Below are 19,530 nucleotides of genomic sequence, written 5' to 3' on the forward strand. Positions count from 1 at the left end.
AGATTTTCATCACAGTTTAAAAACACATTATGCCACAAATACATTGTACAATATCACTGTAAATCAGCTCTACAACAACCAGTTAAGGGTTTTTAGTTCTGACCAGTTAGCCATCATATACAGGTGACACAGGGATACCAATAGCCAGGGCATGATGAAATGTTGGACTACAGTACTTAATGAACCAAGAAAACACAGGATTCAAGTCCAATCTGTGGCTTTTTTTTGGCATTATTAACAAACAAATTAACTTAAAAACTTGACTTAAAACAGTGATGAACATAGCTGGGATTTATTACAGTAGGCTACATAGCCTAAATCCATGCTTGTTAAATGCTTTTAAAGCAACACCTTAAAGTGGTGACCTGACCAGCCTCCGTCGAGCCTCTGGAGCTTTGCTTGGCACCAGAACTGGCAACGAAGATAGCTACTGGCAACGCCGCTGGTACCATGACGGCAACATTGTATGAAAAAACATTTTTCATACATTCAAACAAAACAATACAAAGAAAACACCTCAAGACAAACCATATGTTACTCGGTGGAGCTAATCAGAACAGTAAATGATGTGACAGATAGTGGTAATCGAGGATTTAGGGACCAAAGACTGCTCAAAAGGTGAATGTTTAATTATGATTGACTCATGTGGTACCCACTTCTTTACCAGTGCTGTAAGACAATAAGACTGAAAACTGTGTGAGCGCATCATTCTTCTTCCTGGAAGACAGTATTCAATACATTCAGGACGGATTTGTAAACTTTATCCTTGAAATCTTGGCCTATGAACACATACAGCAGTGGGTTGATGCAGCTGTTGAGAAAGATCAGGCTGGTGGCTATAGGGAAACCAATACCAATGACATAGACTAATGTTTTACTTGGATCAGAACTTGTGAAATAAACCAACTCTATTAGACGCATAATGTGAAAGGGAGCCCAGCACAGGAAAAAAGTGATGATAACTGCAGCGATGATCTTAAAGGGGCGACTTGAGTGGCTGGACAGGGTTAGGTTCGTCTTGAGACGATGGATGATCACAGTATAAGAGGAGACAATGACACCGAAGGGGACAAGAAATCCCAGCAGGAAGTAGGTGACGGTCATGGCCTGAAGGCGTTCCTGTCCAAGCTCAGTCACAGATGGTGGTTTATAATCATCGGAAAAAGAAAAATTGTTGAGGCATAGACCTGCATCAAAATATGATGGTGCAGTGTCCTTGAAGATGAAGTACGGAGCGCTGAGAGTAAAAGCCAGGACCCAAACACCAAGACTCACATAGGAAGCCCTGCGTACGTTTCGGTGGTTCTGGGCCCAGACAGGCCACACCACAGACACACATCTGTCCACGCTGATCACCACCAGGATGTAGACGCTGGCAAACATTGTCAGTAATGTAATAGAAGTGTGAAGTTTACACATTAACTCGCCAAATGGCCAGTGATAATCCATGGCTAAGTAATGCACAGTCAATGGCAGGCATGCTGTTAAGAGGAAGTCGGCCACAGCCAGGTTGAGAAACCAAACTGTTTTAACAGTTTTCTTCATCTTGAACCCGGTCACCCAGATAACCACTCCGTTCCCAAGCACACCAAGAACAATGGCCAGACAGTAACCAATGATCTTCAGAGACTTTCTTATCTCATCAAGGTTCGCATACATGTTGTCATCCTTATTATCATTCAAGGAGTCGTTTTCACCATGTAAACGTGATGTATTAATTTTCTCTATCATTGTCTTGAGACCAGCCTGTGACAGAAACAAGAAAAATATGTTTTTTTCCGGTTTTCCAAAAGCTCAACAACGTCTGATACAACAGAACATTGGTCTTCTTGCTGTAATATATGAGACTGTGAAGGATTTATGCACTTTGATAGCACAAGTTATTTGAAAGATAGATTTTGCCTTACAAATCTGATAATAATAATAATAGTACATTTTATTTGTAACGCAATTTACATTTAACAAGAAATCTCAAAGTGCTACAACATTTGATGATTACTGCCTTAATCTAGGGTATTTGTGACATTAGCCAAAAACAAACAAGGTATATTTTCAGTACAATCTTTTTGGATTAATCTCAGATTTATACAAATTCAAAGGATAATATGTAACAACATTACCTTTCCTGAAGTCCGTCAGTCAGATATGGATGTGTCTACAGCAGAAGTAACTCTTGTAACACTCTGTCAAGTCAAAAAAAAAAAAATCTCCCTAGTCTGAAGACTCATATGAGTCAAGTTAGCGCCACACTGAGGTGGGACCACATATAACACACAGCGTTATGCAAGGAACACTCTTAGAAAAAAATCCAGTTACTGTAAGTCCTTAAAATGTATAAATGTAACTGTTGTAACTTATTATCTTTTGAATAGACAGATATAAGAGATCCTAAACGTGGTGATCCCTGAATTGAAGACCCCATCTTAAAAAAATATTAAGTGAATGGAGTTTTTGAAGCCCAACCTACATTAATACCTAAACTATGAGGAAGAGCTAAAGAGTTGTGACTTTTCATGTCTACCACTGATCCTGCTAGTTACATCATGTGGATTGAGCTCATATCTGTCTGATGTACACTAGAGTGTAATTTATCTTACTGTTTGAACTGACATAGCAGCATTTGCAGCATTTGACATGATATGTTTGATATGTTGTGCAACTGCTAAGCATCCCTTGATAAAAATCAGGTTGTTGCTCACAGTCTAAGTGAAATGTGTTTAATTAGCCTAAATAACAATATAAATATCATATTGTCACAATCTGTTAGATCTGTATGCTGTGATGATGTCAAAAATACACCCCAAACAATTTAAAGGTGACCAAATTCTTTATTAAACTGTCCAATCCATTTCACTAAAAGCTCTGTGCTTGAGTTAAGCTGCTTTCGTTTCTTAACCATTTTAGCATTGTTTCAAATTTGACAGTACATAAGTTGCTAGTAAATTTGTTTTTTAGCCACTTAAATTTCAAAATACACATTTCCCCATTGTGTTCACGTTGAACACATTGTTTTACAGCTTATCTTAATCTATTCAGGAACTTCTCAACCATTTCACACCATTAACACCCTGTTTGCATGTTCTAATTTTACTCCTCAACAATGTTCCTCTGCTGTCAGTTTCCACAATTTAAGTAGACTTCAACAATTCGAGCAATTTCCAAACATTTCATTGTAAATGAACCTCCTTTTCACAAGCTCTATTTGAAATCTATTCTCAGGTATTGCTTCAGCTGTTAGCATTGCTTCATTGCTTCATCAGTTTTCTTTAGCTGTCAGGTTCCAGTGTATTGAAGTAGACTTCAACTCTTCAAACTGTTCAACTGTTACACTGAAGTGTAGGACTTTTTTTCTACCTCTTAAAACTTTCTACTGCTTTAAGCCCCTTTAAAGCAATTCATTGCAGGTTATACTTTCCAGCCAAAGCGTCAGCCTTTTCAACATTGCTTCAGAAACTTCTTCAATTAATTTAGCATTCAGCTGCTTTGCACATTCACATGCATTTTCCATTTGGAAATGCTTTGTTTTAGTTTTATCAGATTTCCACTGAAATGTAGAAACTAATATCAGGTGGGCAGTTACTGTAAGTAAAGATTGATGTTTTGCCAACACTTCTGGTATCGAACCTTATTATAGTTTTCATGCACACTTTTACACAGTAAAAATGTATAACTGACTCTGCATAACTGAGTGTTTTTTTCTTCTTCAAATTATCATCTTCATGTTAGTAATAAAATTGAGAAATTTTAAATCAATCAATTTAATGGAATAATTAACATCTTAAGCCGAGGGAACCGTACAGCTGCTAAATTACAAACAAAAACCTGTGAGCTCATTGTTTCTACATTATTACTTATTAGGCTAAAGGGACTGGTCTAATATGAAATTAAAAAACTACAAAGGTTGATGAAACCAGCAGGTAAATATGCACAGAAAACAAGAACAAGAACAACAACATAGATTCAGCCAGCCAGAATCTTATTATATGCTGCACTTTCTTTTTTTTTTTTTTGAACTTACTTTTTTATTTGACACATACAAACAAACATACATAAATTTAACAAACACCAAGGAGATGTATATTGTATAAAGTTACACTTGCTTGAGATTCTTGAAACTGAAAGTCTTTTCTTATTTCCATGTTGAATATTCTTTGTATATATCAGTCCGTATTCTTGTTACCTTGTAGGGGTACATCACAAGTTTAAAGAAAAAAAAAACAAACAAACAAAAAAACTCTGCAAATTGTGTGTACTTTTATGCTGCACTTTCAAATGAATTAAATATTTGTAAGTTGATATAGATTTTCAAAGGAAAAGGTCACGCTTCCCTGTAAATTCAGATTGATATTGAAAGAAGGCTCAGAGAGTGTCACACAGAAAATATCAGAGAAATCTAATATGACATTTCAGAGTAAAAGCCCTGTCAAATCTTCTTCCATGTGAATTCTGATTAATATTAAAAGGAAACAATCTTACAAAACAATGCAGAGAAACTGAGAATCCCTGAGAAACTGGTTGTCTGGATGATGTTCCAGAGATAGGTTAGCCGACCTATGATGACCTCTGAAATGTTACATCAGATTGCCCTGACCTTCTCTGAGTGAGATCTGACGACTATCAATCTGAAGTGGAATTGTTCAGTTATAACAGGTAGTTTACACAAACAGGAACCCTGTTTAGATATATACATATATACATTCTGAAACCCCCAAAATAAATAGCCTGCCTTTTTTTTTTTTTTTCATTTTCAAGTGAATGCAATACGCATCCGTACATCAGATCTTTGGAGCTTGTTCTGCAACAGACCGATTAATCCATGCTGCAACACACAGTGACAAAGGAAATCACTCTTCCAACTGTTTGACTACACCATGTACATTGTGTACACTGTGTACACTTGTTTTAAACTCTATGTTAAAAATGCAGATTCAGTATTCTTATGAACCCTTATCTTTATTTTTCCTAACCTTATTTTACATATTTTCATTTTTCAATTGGGAGCTCTATCACAAAATAATTTTCCCTTGGAGATCAATAAAGAAAATGATTCTGATTCTGATTCTGATACTGATAATAACAAATTGTTATATAACAATAACACAAAGCTGCTTTGTGTGAAAATCATAAATATTTTTGTTATACATTTCATGGCTGATCTAATACCGCAGCATCAGAAACTGACTTATGTTTACTCTGACTGGTGGCCACTGAGATTGTGTAAGTATGAGATGGAGACACCTCCTCTTGGAAGACAGTTTCCAATATATTCAGGACAGATTTGCGAACTCTATCCTTGAAATCTTGGCCCATGAATACATACAGCAGTGGGTTCAGGCAGCTGTTGAGAAAGGCCAGGCTGGTGGTTACAGGGATACCAATAGCGACGACATAGTCGAATGTTGGACTGATTGTAAAATGAACCAACTCTATTAACTGCAAGATATGAAAGGGAGCCCAGCACAGGAAAAAAGTGATGATAACTGCAGCGATGATCTTAAAGGGGCGACTTGACTGGCTGGACAGGGTGCGGTTCCTCCTGAGATGATGGATTATCACAGCATAAGAGGAGACAATGACAGTGAAGGGGACAACAAACCCAAGGAGGACGCGGGTGAGGGTCATGGCTTGATGACGTGACTCTTCTAGGTCCACCACAGATGCTGTTTGATTATCATCAGAAAGAGCAAAATTGTCAAAACATATGATGTTCTCACCATATTCCGTGTCTCTGAAGACGGTGTACGGAGCGCTGAGAATCAGAGCCAGGACCCAAACACCAAGACTCACATAGGACGCCTTCCGTACGTTTCGGTGGTTCTGGGCCCAGACAGGTGACACCACAGACACACATCTGTCCACGCTGATCACCACCAGGATGTAGACGCTGGCAAACATGTTCAGGGGGGTTATTGTACTGTTCAGTTTGCACATGAAGTTGCCGAAAGGCCAGTGGAAACCCATGGCTGTGTAGGTCACACTCAGGGGCAGGAAGGCTGTGAAGAGGAAGTCGGCCACAGCCAGGTTGAGAAACCAAACTGTGTTAACGGTTTTCTTCATCTTGAAGCCGGTCACCCAGATAACCACTCCGTTACCGAGCACACCAAGAATAAAGGCCAGGCAGTAAACAATGACAGACATGATGTTGAGAGACTTTCTCAGCTCAGCAAGGTCATCACTGTACATGTAGTCATCATCATAAGTATTTCCGTTAGGTAGATCTGTTAGATTATTTTTTTCCATCCTTCTCTTGAGACCAGCCTGTGACAGAAACATGAAAAATATTATTTTCTCAATTCTCCCAAAACCTCAACATCCTCCAGCACAGAGCAAAGATTTTTAAATAGATCAGTTCATGAGAGAGTAGCTGAACTGTTTCTCTTTTTAAAAAATATACCAAAATCATAGTATCTGTTTCTTACCTTATGATCAATAATAATACATTCCAGAAGGTGTTTGTCACTGTGGCTTTTACCTTCACCTGATACCTTAATTATCTTATTTTTTCAATACAATCTGTACACATTAATCTTAAATTCATGTAAAGTCAATATAGCAAAATTACCTTACCTTAAGTCGGTCAGTTGGATGAGGAAGTGTTCAGCTGTGGTAACTCACATCGAATGCTGTCAGGTTTCAAATCAATTTGTAGTCCACATGACTTATATGTGTGAAGTTAAGAGCTCATGGAGGCGGGAACATATGTAACACAGAAATTCACGAGGAACAAAAAGGGTGGTACAAATGATACAACTACAATTTATGTGAGGACAAGCGTTTTTCAGATAAATAAAGACTGTAAAATGTACATCTGTTTCAAAAGCACATTTAACACATGGCAAATATATGATACATGTGAATCACATCATATTAGCTCCACTGCTAATGGTGTCTTGACCTCCACTCTAATAACATCATCCCCGTTGTAAGAAATCTACAGTAGGAGTGCCTTTAATTCTCCCCTTTGCTTCAAAACACAAATGCGCAGTCTTATTTCATGCACTTAAGAAATATCAGGAAAATAATTCCCCTTTTATCTGCCCATAATCTAGACAGAGTTGTCTGACTGTAATTACTGTAATACCCTTCATTCTGGACTCAAGCAAACCTAATTGAAAATGCTGCTGCTAGATTGATTTCTGGAACTAGAACATGAACACAAACTCTGTCTGGTTTATATGTGTATTCACATAACTCATATGTGTCAAGTCACCACCAGACTGGAGGTCCTTAAATGTTGTAATTTATAATCGAAATAGAAAAACTCAACAGATCCTTACTGTGCTGATGCATGATTTAAATACCCCATCTTAAAAAAACATAGTAGGTGTGAAATGAGTTTTTGAAGCCCAGCAACCTATATGAATACCTGAACGTCTCGGAAAGAGCTGGTGCTGTGACACCTTAAGGTGTTAACCACTGATCCTGCTACATCATGTGGTTGAGCTCATATCTTCCTGATGTACCGTAGAGTATAATTTCTCTTTATTGCTGTTTGAACTTGTTGTGGAAATTTGTTAGGCAAGAACTGAAATAAAGATGTTGAGATCGACTGTCTTTTAAGGGTTTTATTCTTTGCAAAGAAGGTTCTCAGTCGAACAGAGTGCAACGCAGTCTGCAAGGAATGGAACAAAAAATACATTGAGCAGGGGAGTTTTGTGGAATCTGTGACACCCCCCACAAGTGAACTTTATCAAGCTGAAACAGATTACAATGTACACCAAGGTCAGCAACAGGAGTCAAATCCGAGAATCAGGCGATGTTACGTGAGAACATGCACAACGTGTGTCTCTGTATTGTATCAAACAGAGAGCACAAAACAGTAGAAAGGAATAAACAAGTACACACTGAAAATTACCATTACAAACTGACATCCGAATATGCACAGTATTTGCAACATTTGACATTAATTTAGGGATAGTAAGCTGTCTTGTAGGCTAGCTACGCCATCTTTGCCACTGTATCTTTGTCTGATGTAGAGTTGTCACTTTGACTCACATCAACTGGGGTTTTTAAGTCATGGCTATCTGCACGTCTCTTCCTGTGTGAACTCTTAATCAGATTTCCACTGAACTTTAGAACTCCCTCACAAGATTATATTTTGAAAATATGTAAGACCCTAGAAGATGTCTTATTATTAATGTATCTCATTCTAAATTGGTTGGATAATTTCTGTCACAAAATAAAGAGATTTACCTCAAAAGTTACACAGTTAAGGAAAAGATGTTCAAGATTTGCTAAAACAAAAAATTACTTTATTTCCCTGTAAAGTTTTGGTCCTGGGTCTGCAGCACACAGTTTTGAAGTTATATTGTACAACAGCTTTGTCTGCTGGTCAGCTTTCATTAATAAAGAAGTTCATAATAATATTATCAATATCATGTGATGCAAATACGACGTAAAATAGATCAGAATTAAGTTTTTATAAACAGTTTTATGTCACAATGTTCACATCTGCAGTCTCACACAAGTACGTGTGCATTTCAATCTTTATGTGAAGTTAAGTTGCCTGGCAGCAGCCTGGTGGTCCTCTTGAAACAGTTGAATCATACAGTTGCTGCATCAAAAAAATGTAAACCTGTAAGCACCAAATCAAGTAGAGCAGTCCATGCTATCATAAAATGGACACATATGCATGTTTATTAAATGGTCAGGAGCAAGGAAGTGGATTGATTGCTTCCAGGTCAAAAATCCTACAGTCAGGCCCATGACAATAGGATGGAAGTCAGGTTTACTTGCAACGAGGATTTCCTGCTGCTGCCACAAGTGGGCAGTCAATTACTTGACCTGATGCAAACAGGCAACAGATCCTTCCTTCTGTGACAGAGCAGGGCAGTGCTCTGAGGTCAGATCTAAGACACATCGCTTCCACTTAACTGATGGGCACTTCTTGTCACACAAAGTTTTGCACAAGTTCATATACTGAAAAACACAGGAAATGTAGGACAATGTTGTAGCACTTTAATTGTGGTAGATATGGTAAATGGAGATAAAAGTGATAAATTCATGGTGGTTATTTGATTAAAGAGCGGTATAGCAATATTTACCAAAGTCATACAACATAGAGGCCTACTGTTTTATGTTTGTGACGAATCAATTCAAAGTTCATTAAACTGCAACAAGCTTACTATGATGTCTTATGAACAAAATCACCACATAAACATTAACATTGTCATCACAGCAGAACATGTACACAATGAGAATGGAGGCCAGATACATCTCTTAAGAAAAATAAGCAAACAAAAAGTGGTCAAACAATGATCAAACCAAGCTAAGTTTATAGCACAGCTTCTACTTTACACATAATATTGTATTTTATATTACAAGGCTGACAGTTGTATGTTTAACAGGTCTTTTTAACATCATGCCGGAGGACTACTGTTGGAAATCAGCCTTTGACTAACACTGGCACATTTACATGTCCATTAATGTGCACTGTCCTCTAAATAAAAAAAATAAATAAAATAGAATAAAATAATAATAATAAAAAATTTGTAACATGTTTATTAAAGCTTGCCTTAGATATGTAGATGCAGGTGTTAAAAGTAAAAGGAAGTAGATTCTGTGGTGTTGCCACACACACACAGTTGTGTACCCAATTCTTTTATGTTAAGTCATGACTCATGTCGTAATTGGATTGAGTTGGTAACTTGTGAAGTGGAAGTTGGGAAATTAACTTTCAATAAGCCTTACAGTGGTCACACAACACTAGAAACTTTACAGCTCACAACAATTTGTAGCACAGCAAAATAGGAATATGTATTTGTTATAATAGCTTACTTCATGAGCCAGAATTTTATTTATAATTAAATTTTAAAATTATAACCAATAAACTACTCGTATTGGTGCTTTCCTTCCACACACAGGTAAGGGTATGGTCATTAAAATCTACCCTGCAAGTGAAAGATGTAAACGTGACAAAAAACTTCCCTTTTTTGGTATTACCAAATTTTATTCAAAAGGAAATGTTTGGAAATAACCGCTGGGTTTTCTTTCAAGACTTACTTTTTTTTTCCACTGTTGAGCTTTGCATGGCATTGACACAAAACATTTGTGTGCAAAGACAAACAACATTGTAAATACAAGCACTCTTTGACAAACATGACCCCCCCCCCAAATTCCAGCCTCACACTGCTGTGGTAGCCGCTGACTTGCCATTGGTCTGACTGGTGTCTGCTGACTTTGTGTCAGTGAACGAGTGTGTCTCATCTTCTTGGAAGGCTGTCTCCAGTACATTCAGGATGGATTTGCGGATTTTATCCTTGAAATCTTGGCCCACGAACACATACAGCATTGGGTTCAGGCAGCTGTTGAGAAAGGCCAGGCTGACGGCTATAGGGGAACCAATAGTAAGGACATAGTCGAATGTTGGACTTAATGTAAAATGAACCAACTCTATTAAGCCGATGATATGAAAGGGAGCCCAACACAGGAAAAAAGTGATGATAACTGCAGCGATGATCTTAAAGGGGCGACTTGACTGGCTGGACAGGATGCGGTTCCTCCTAAGACGATGGATTATCACAGCATAAGAGGAGACAATGACAGTGAAGGGGACAACAAATCCAAGGAGGACGCGGGTGAGGGTCATGGCCCGATGACGTAACGCAATCACAGATGGTGTGACATCATTTGAAAGACCAAAGTTGTTGAAGCAGTTGATATACTCTTCATTAAAAAATGATGGCGCGGTGTCTCTGAAGACGGTGTACGGAGCGCTGAGAATCAGAGCCAGGACCCAAACAGCAAGACTCACATAGGACGCCTTCCGTACGTTTCGGTGGTTCTGGGCCCAGACAGGCCACACCACAGATATACATCTGTCCACGCTGATCACCACCAGGATGTAGATGCTGGCAAACATGTTCAGGGAGCTTACACCACTGTTAACTCTGCACATGAAGTTGCCAAATGGCCAGTGGAAATTTAGGGCTGTGTAGGTTATACTCAGGGGCAGGAAGGCTGTGAAGAGGAAGTCGGCCACAGCCAGGTTGAGAAACCAAACTGTGTTAACGGTTCTCTTCATCTTGAACCCGGTCACCCAGATAACCACTCCGTTTCCAAGCACACCAAGAACGAAGGCCAGGCAGTAAACAATGATAGACATGATGTTCAGAGCCTTTCTTAGTTGAGAATATTTATCTACGAAGTAAATAGTTTCATCTGTATTGTTGTGATTGAAAAGGGTCGTGTTCGCCTCCATTATTGAGCTGCAATGACAATATGACACAAACACATTGTGAGTTTGAACTTATTTGATTTTGTCTAGTTTATCCACATTGTTATCAGTATCAGCTCTTAATAATATAGTTCTTGCATGAATATGTAATATTCAGTACAGTAATAAATTAATCTTGACAGTGAACCTTCAAAATGAACTGACTGATCTGGATCCAGGACTGACAGATTCAGCTCTGAGTAGTGGAGATCTTGGCTTAGAGCTGCATCATCTGCTTGTGTTGTTGGAGCCAAAGCCACAGAAACACTTGTGATGCTTAAAGGTTCATCATTGGTGATAATTCAAGCTCACCACTGTGTTCTGTCTGAAAAGTTTGTGAACCTGCTCTTCAGAGACCTTATAACCACCTTCTTGGTAAATTATCATGTTATATCTTGGGTTTGTTACCTTTCTCACTCCAGCAGAGCTATGAACTTGAAGTGAGGAAAAATGCTTTTGCTGTATTTGGAACAATCTAAACAACATTACCTAAAAAATAAAGCGCTCTTACTCCTCTGGAAATGTACGACCCTTTCTCTGTCTGTCTGCTTGCCTGAAGTGTTTGTCTTGCTCTCTACAGCCAAAATTTGGTGATATTTCCTTCGTCTTATCTCATGTAAAGAAAAAAAAGGAAACATACCGTTCTCAAAGGTGTCCAGTTGGCTGGGTGGGAATCTGCAGCAGAGATTTCTTTGCAAAAACTCTCACAAGTTTATATACACTAGCCACGGGAAGTAGTCCAATAAGTCACTGCCCACACTGAGGAGGAACCACAAAAACAACAAAATAAAACCCTCCCTCTAACCCCAAGTCCATCACATTTCTGAAAATCACACTTGAACTGAATATGTCCTTATTTGCGCAACATGCATGTTGACATTTACTCTTTGTTGCAATGTGGAAATTGTGTGAATCAGCATCCTAACCCTGGATATAAAAGCATCTTTCCGTTACCCATTTATACACCCTGCACAATGTTACAACAAAGTTGTGGCAGCATCTGGCAGTAACGGATGGTTGCCTAACAGTATGATACAACAGCAGCTTACTATCCACTAAAGGTTGACATATAAACAAAATAATGAATTGCATTTATGATATTGCAATTCCACAGGTCTCTGCTGTCTGTGTCCTGTTTTGTTCTCATTACCTACATCATTTTGAAAGACGCGTTTTTTTTTTCATTTATTACACATATCTTACAAAAAGGTGTTTAGCAACAACAGAAACGGTATTGGCACCAGTTACCAGATTACTGATAACTGATAATACCATAAAATTATCACAGATAAAATATAATATCATTGCTACTCTTAAATGTTACTTTGTTTTTTGACAGACTGGAAGAATACCACATATTAAAGCAGAAGTAAGCGATCCGGTCGTTCTGGCTAATGCTGCGTTCCAGGCAGGCTTTTGAAACCGTAAGTTACGGCTTCAAGTCACGACTTACGACTTTGTAGCATTCCAGGCAACTCGTAACTCGTGTTTTTCCGACCTGTTGCCTGTGAAAGTGCACTATAACGGCCACTCGTGTTTTTCCGACCCGTGAACTCATACCAGATCGAACTGGTACGAGTTCACAGGTCGGAAAAACACGGGTTACAGGTTGCCTTGAACGCACCATAACTTCTTGTCAGCCAATGGAGTTAGCAGCCCCCGCCCTCGTCATGGATCTATTGGTCCTCGTTCCTACGTCATCACATTCATGCGCATCCCTTGGCTGCACACACAGCCCTGCATGCCGTTCTCTCTCCTCATTGGATAAAGCTTGTAGGATACAAGAAAAGTTTTCTCCTCGGCTCAGAGCAGAGCAGAGTGACTGACAGACCCGGGTTTCAGTCCAAACACTCCATGTAAGTGATTCCCGTCGGAAGATATAACTATTTAAGACTCATATTAACACAAAAATATCGCTTACTTCTGCTTTAACCAGCCCTCTCTACAGAGTATCATTAAGTTACAGAGCTATAAAGGAGCTTTTCTGTAAGTTTTGCTCCCGCTACAGCTAATGTTAGCGTTTACTCAGCAGCCTTGACAAAGGCTTAACAATACAAGAGGTTATAATCGAGTGTGCTCTCTGAGCAGCACCCCCTCTTTAGGGCAGCCTGGATGCTACGGTAGCTCAGTATCAGCGAGTGATGAGAGGGCCTGGCTGGACAGGGGCTAGCTGGTTAGTGTGCTCACATCAGTAAAACAAAAGATAGAAATACAAGCAAAACAAGAAGGTTGTTTTTCACAGATTTAGACGACTCTTGGTGAGTAAGGATTTAAAATTTGATGCTGAACTTGCAACTTTTCTCCTCGATTCTTAGTAAACACTTATTCATGCTAATGTTTGCTATGGCAAAAGGTACGAAAAAGCTCCTTCAAAATGTGTACTCTTTTGATAAAATTTTGACACATTGAATCTATTCTGCAGTTTTCTCTTGACTGAAACTTTCCCACAATTCATTCACAGTTCAAGTGGACTGCTCTCTTTAGGACTTGTGGCAGCAGCGCTCTGTTCCACAAATATCTGCTTTAGATCATATCAAACAGCAATATAAAATTAACAATAATGGAGGATTGCAAAGTGCTCTCCTAACTTTAAGAAAAATATACTGTGGAAAAATCCAGAGGAGACTAAATGTTTCTGCAAACTGTATTGGGCAAAAGTTACACCAGTGTCCAAATGATCTCACTAATAAAATGAAGACATTTATCACACATTTGCCTACTTAAGTCAGGCACCAGAGGAGGTCACAAATTGCACAAATTCAAAAATATTAATTTAATACATTATCAAATTATCGTTTACCTGTATCTTAGCTACACATGCATTGATATGCATAATTTGTTATGAGATTAACATTATGGAAAGTTGGTAAAGTCTAAATAATATTTTAATAATTGAAATAATCATGAGAATCATAGTAACAGCTATCATCATCATCATCATCATCATCATCATCATCAACAACAGCAACAAAAAAAGTCAATTCATTTCATTCCCCTTGAATAGACTTTTCATAGAGATGATTGATATTAGGTCACATACGGCAGATAAAGCAAAGCAACGAAGAATACATTGAATAATTTAGCCATTGCATTTAGTGACCCAACAGACAGTTTCTCTGTAAACATTCTGATAACTGACTAATCTCGCAAGATGTTTTTTCTAGACAACGAAGCATAAAACAAGCAATCTGATTCTTGCCTCTAAAGTGTGAGTGTTTGCTCAGTTTGCTTCATCTTCCATGATAGTAACCGCAAATCATACAATTAAATGATCATATTATAGCACAACATGCATGCACTCAGGGTGGTGGTCAAAGACCGAAAAAAAAGGAAAAAAGAACAAATATAAACAACATCAAACTAAGCTTTACAATTAAAGTTTATAATGTATTACATCTCATACTGAGGAATATATTTGTAAGACTCCCATTACTGCCCTTGTGTGGAATAACATGTTAATCAAAGCCTGCAGGAGATATATAGTAGTTGAAAGGCTGAGTTTTTATGGTGTTGCCACACACATGTGCACACAGTAGGTTGAGTGTGGACTCTAGATTACGTATTCAGTAAACTCTCTGTTATACTTACAGTACATTATGTTGCACAGTTGGTGTCTTATATACTGCAAAAATTCTTCCACAGTATAAATGAATTGTTTAACATCTCATTTTCTGAGAAAAAAATGCATAATATATATTCACTAGGTTTAGCATAGTATCAAGTGGAACTAACAGGACACCTGCATAATTAAAATCAGTTTGTATTTTGTATGTGTTTTCTGTTTCATTTCTTTGTTTACATCACTTTTAAACCACTTCCAAATATTAAATACCATAAATGCATTAGGCTACATTTTGATCTTCAGAGTATTGCACAATATCACTATGAGTCGTTCTACAATGTGTATTTCAAAGGTGGAGCTCTTTCTATCTTTCCTCTGAGCAGTTGGCCAATCATAAAACTCAAATCATAACAGACAAAATGTTTAAATCGCAGATAATGTAGGAAGTGTTAGATGATACAATTATTAAAAACAACAGCAAAAAAAAGTTATATGTTACATAAAGTTACATTTTCTATGTACAGTGACAGTATTTTTTATGCATATCATGGATAACTTTATACTTCAGCATCAGAAACCGACTTCTCTTTACTCCGACTCGTGACCATTGAGTTTGTGTAAGTATAGGAGCGAGACACCTCCTCCTGGAAGGCTGTCTCCAGTACGTTCAGGATGGATTTGCGAACTTTATCCTTGAAATCTTGACCCATGAACACATACAGCAGTGGGTTCAGGCAGCTGTTGAGAAAGGCCAGGCTGGTGGCTATAGGGATACCAATAATAGTGACATGGGTTAATGTGTCATTTGGATGATCCGCCGTGTGATTTACCATCTCAATTAGAACCATGATGTGATAAGGAGCCCAGCACAGAAAAAAAGTAGTGATGACTGCAGCGATGATCTTAAAGGGGCGACTTGACTGGCTGGACAGGGTGCGGTTCCTCCTGAGACGATGGATTATCACAGTATATGAGGAGACAATGACAGTGAAGGGGACAACAAATCCAAGGAGGAAGCGGGTGAGGGTCATGGCCTGATGGCGAAAATGTCGCAGCTCAACCACAGATTGTGTTTCGTAATCATCAGAGAGACCATAGTTTGTGAAGCAGTTGATGACATCTTCACTATACGGTGCAGTGTCCTTGAAGATGAAGTACGGAGCGCTGAGAATCAGAGCCAGGACCCAAACACCAAGACTCACATAGGACGCCTTCCGTACGTTTCGGTGGTTCTGGGCCCAGACAGGTGACACCACAGACACACATCTGTCCACGCTGATCACCACCAGGATGTAGACGCTGGCAAACATGTTCAGAAAGCTTATTGTACTGTTCAGTTTGCACATGAAGTTGCCGAAAGGCCAGTGGAAACCCATGGCTGTGTAGGTCACACTCAGGGGCAGGAAGGCTGTGAAGAGGAAGTCGGCCACAGCCAGGTTGAGGAACCAAACTGTGTTAACGGTTTTCTTCATCTTGAACCCGGTCACCCAGATAACCACTCCGTTCCCGAGCACACCAAGAACAAAGGCCAGACAGTAAACAATGACAGACATGATGTTGAGAGACTTTCTCAGCTCATCATGCTCACTGTCGTCATACTCTTCGTCGTCTTCATAAAAAGAGCCATTGACCCCGGTGAAGTCTGATGTATTCATGACATAGAAAAGGGTAGTGGTCATTACCTCCATCATTGTCTTAGAACCTGCAACGAAAACAAGTAGTTACCCTTTAAATCAAAATTAGTTGTTAATAATTAATGAGATTAGTGATTTCCTTTGGTATTTAACTTACATTGTTATGAAATTAAATTCACTTTTTTTTTCTTTTTCCCCCCAAAATGCTAATTTTGGTTTAATCTATGTCTGTTGACTAAAAGGGCTCTGAGGGGATGCAGTTCACAGAGGCACGACTGTAACTGCATGGGGACAAATCATACTGCTTCACAACCTTTTCCTGTACCACAACAGACATTTTGCCAAGTCTTAATGACAGTTTGCAGAAAGTACGCCGACTTTCTCTGCCAGAGGCATAATAATAAGTCAGAAAAAACACAAAGCCAAACTAGATACTTTTTCTTGCACAGTATGCACAGCACCACATTTTCGCACTGATGGGAATCTATATCAACGCGTTAAAAGGAATAGAAATTGTTGCGCTTAAGTGTTTCCTTTCTTATCCAAAGAAAATAAAACCGCTCGTTTAGTAAAAGGAGCTGCAGCAGACATAGCCTGAAGGTACAATTTACATGCTTATCGTATCTGAACAGCTCATTGCCTAAGAGGATCTGTGTCAGTCATACAGCGGCAAGCAGCAAGGGAAGGATGACTCCGCGATCGACAAACGTGATGCGACTCCCTATAACCTCATCTGACAAAACTGACCTGAGGGTAACAGCGAAGATGCATTAGCCTACCTCTCTCCAGGCTCCAGTCCGACGAGGATGTGTCCGTCTCAAAAGCTGCTCTGGAAAACTCCGACTACGAGGAAAAGTGTGGAGATCTGATCCCAGACTCCTTACATATGTGACGTCATTGCTCACACCAAGGCGGGACTATACAGACAGTACTTTTAGGGCACTTTGCAGACCATTAAAGCTTAAACACTATCACACTGGTAACAAGAAAGAAAGAAATCTTTTTCTTAAAGACACATGTTCGATTTAACATGGATGCACAGTTATGCTGCACAGTTGCACAATATGAGCAACCTACACAACGCAACACATTCAGTTTACTCCCTCTCTCAGCAAATCATCTGCTTTTAATGCCATGAGAAGTTTCTTGCTGCAACACATTTGTTCTCTGAGAAACTCAAAAAGAAGTGAGAGCAACCCCACTGCGGTTCTGATTGACTTTTCTGTCATCATTTATGTGGTCCAGTAATTGGAGTTCACAGGAGTTCACCTGGGTGCAGAATGCATTTAGGATTACCCCCCCACCCCTTTCTGACTTTCACTTCATCACTGGACCTCTGCCTTGCACCACATGGCCTGTTTCATTTGGTCATGTGCTTCTCTTAATCGTCCACCACTTCCCTTTCATACATCTGCCAGCCAACACTACTGACTGACCATTTCTTATGCTTAATGATGTTACATTCACTGTCCAATTATGCAAATAGATGAGTTCCTACTCAATACAACAGTGTCAGTTTTCCTCTTAAGAGCCAGGTCGTGACGAGGAAGTTCATTCAGTATTTTTGGGAAGAAGAAACAAATGTCAATAATTAGTTTTGTTACTGAGAGGATTTGGATCCAGTGATTGAGTGAGAAAGACAGGGCATATGTATATATATGGGCATAGCTGATTCTCTATTAATGTGGATGGACAAAGCTAGTAGCCGAGAAAAAGACACGACCCTACAGGTCATGGTAGAGCCGTAACGCCTCACTTTAAATTGTGGGTTGTAGCAATAACTACCTGAGAAAGAGCAGAGCTGCCACTTCTCATGTCCACCAATGATGCAGCTGCGTAATGTGTTTTTCTCCATGTGGGTTGAGCTCATGTTTGCTTGAGGTTAAGTGTAATCGCTCTGTGTTGACTGTGCGAATCGCCATCTGAACATGTAGGTAACATATTTTTAATGTCCCTTCACACTATGAGACAGTAAAAAGGTGGTCTTTACTACTGGGCACAAGAATGGTGCTAAACTGCTAGGAAATCATTGGACTGCAACATTTTAGGATTAAAGCTATGGTCTACGTTGAGAAAGATTTATCATTATTATTAACGTCTGCCACTCAAAAGGCAGAGACGAAGAGGAGATGCAACAAAATGAAATAACATCGGGCCTTCGCTTGACCAGAGAGCCTGAAAAACGATGCTGATACAACAGTGTTTTTGTTGAACAGGTAATCTTTAGTTTTTATTGTGGAAGTTGTGACTTATGAATCTGACACTGTTACTCCGCATTCAAAGCTGGCACTGTGTTTGGTTTCTGCTGGCAGGCTTGTTGTGGGGGGTGTGTCGTTAGAAGGCTCCGAGGGGAGGGCGATACGAGCTCGGAGGGGATGGGTGTGTGTGTGTGTGTGTGTGTGTGGGGGGGGGGCATGCCTTTTTTTCAAATCTTTCTCATCGTCTTTCACAACTTTCACCATAGCGTTAAGTGTACAGCCCCTCAAGTCAAAATTTCCTCTCTGTCAGCATCCTGTTTTAGACTCAGATACATTAGATAGCACTTAGATCTAAAATACAGGTGTTTCTTTGATCTGTTACAGAACATGCAAACTGATTAATTAGGAAACAAGCAAAAACAAACATGACTTAATATAAGAACTGAATATCTACATTTGCATCTTTTAGCTATTTTTCTGTTGTAGTGAAATGGAAAAAATGGGAATTTCTTGGGGAAAGATGTGGATGGGATTATCAAACCCAAACCTGAGTGGAAATTATGTATATACACTGAAGCAAATCTCAGTTTCAACTTTAATTTTATTTCTTAAATGTGCCTGAGACATTGCTACTGTTTTCCACTTCACTTCTATCACAGTCAAAGATCCAAAAGCTGTAACATTGCCCAAGATCTTGTGAGATAGCCTATATCATGTAGTTTGCATTAAAATAAAAAATCAGCCGGAATCTGCAGGAAATGACAGCAACAGTAGAAATATAATAATCAGAACAAGCTGGACATGGGGGAGTGTTGGCTGGAGAGTTTGAAGAACGGTGTCATCTCCCCAGAGTAGAGCCCTACCTTTCACTGGGGAAGAAATGTTTCATCTGAGTTTGACTTCATGGTCATATTTCCTCCC

At 39.1% G+C, this 19,530-nt stretch overlaps 4 protein-coding genes across 4 annotated transcripts; all 4 read right to left on the reverse strand.

Moving 5' to 3' along the window:
- Positions 1 to 700: 700 nt before the first annotated feature.
- Positions 701 to 2,198, reverse strand: LOC146972055 (chemerin-like receptor 1). The gene is made up of 2 exons (XM_085801837.1): positions 2,121 to 2,198; positions 701 to 1,746 (listed from the first exon to the last, which is right to left on the reverse strand). Exon 2 carries the CDS (start codon positions 1,729 to 1,731, stop codon positions 706 to 708), a length of 1,026 nt encoding a protein of 341 aa, XP_085657963.1. The 5' UTR covers positions 1,732 to 1,746; positions 2,121 to 2,198; the 3' UTR covers positions 701 to 705.
- Positions 2,199 to 5,129: 2,931 nt separating this feature from the next.
- On the reverse strand, positions 5,130 to 6,240 carry LOC146972056 (chemerin-like receptor 1). Its single transcript, XM_085801833.1, has one exon. The coding sequence runs from the start codon at positions 6,238 to 6,240 to the stop codon at positions 5,146 to 5,148; it is 1,095 nt and encodes a 364-aa protein (XP_085657959.1). The 3' UTR covers positions 5,130 to 5,145.
- Positions 6,241 to 9,883: 3,643 nt separating this feature from the next.
- On the reverse strand, positions 9,884 to 11,989 carry LOC146972057 (chemerin-like receptor 1). The gene is made up of 2 exons (XM_085801835.1): positions 11,856 to 11,989; positions 9,884 to 11,207 (listed from the first exon to the last, which is right to left on the reverse strand). Exon 2 carries the CDS (start codon positions 11,198 to 11,200, stop codon positions 10,124 to 10,126), a length of 1,077 nt encoding a protein of 358 aa, XP_085657961.1. The 5' UTR covers positions 11,201 to 11,207; positions 11,856 to 11,989; the 3' UTR covers positions 9,884 to 10,123.
- Positions 11,990 to 14,227: 2,238 nt separating this feature from the next.
- LOC146972058 (chemerin-like receptor 1) lies at positions 14,228 to 17,288 on the reverse strand. Its single transcript, XM_085801831.1, has 2 exons — positions 17,191 to 17,288; positions 14,228 to 16,479 (listed from the first exon to the last, which is right to left on the reverse strand). Exon 2 carries the CDS (start codon positions 16,466 to 16,468, stop codon positions 15,335 to 15,337), a length of 1,134 nt encoding a protein of 377 aa, XP_085657957.1. The 5' UTR covers positions 16,469 to 16,479; positions 17,191 to 17,288; the 3' UTR covers positions 14,228 to 15,334.
- Between the last annotated feature and the right edge of the window lie 2,242 nt (positions 17,289 to 19,530).

This window comes from Trachurus japonicus, chromosome 16 (genome assembly GCF_045865225.1).
Source record: "Trachurus japonicus isolate A0001 chromosome 16, Traja_1.0".
Taxonomy (NCBI): domain Eukaryota; kingdom Metazoa; phylum Chordata; class Actinopteri; order Carangiformes; family Carangidae; genus Trachurus; species Trachurus japonicus.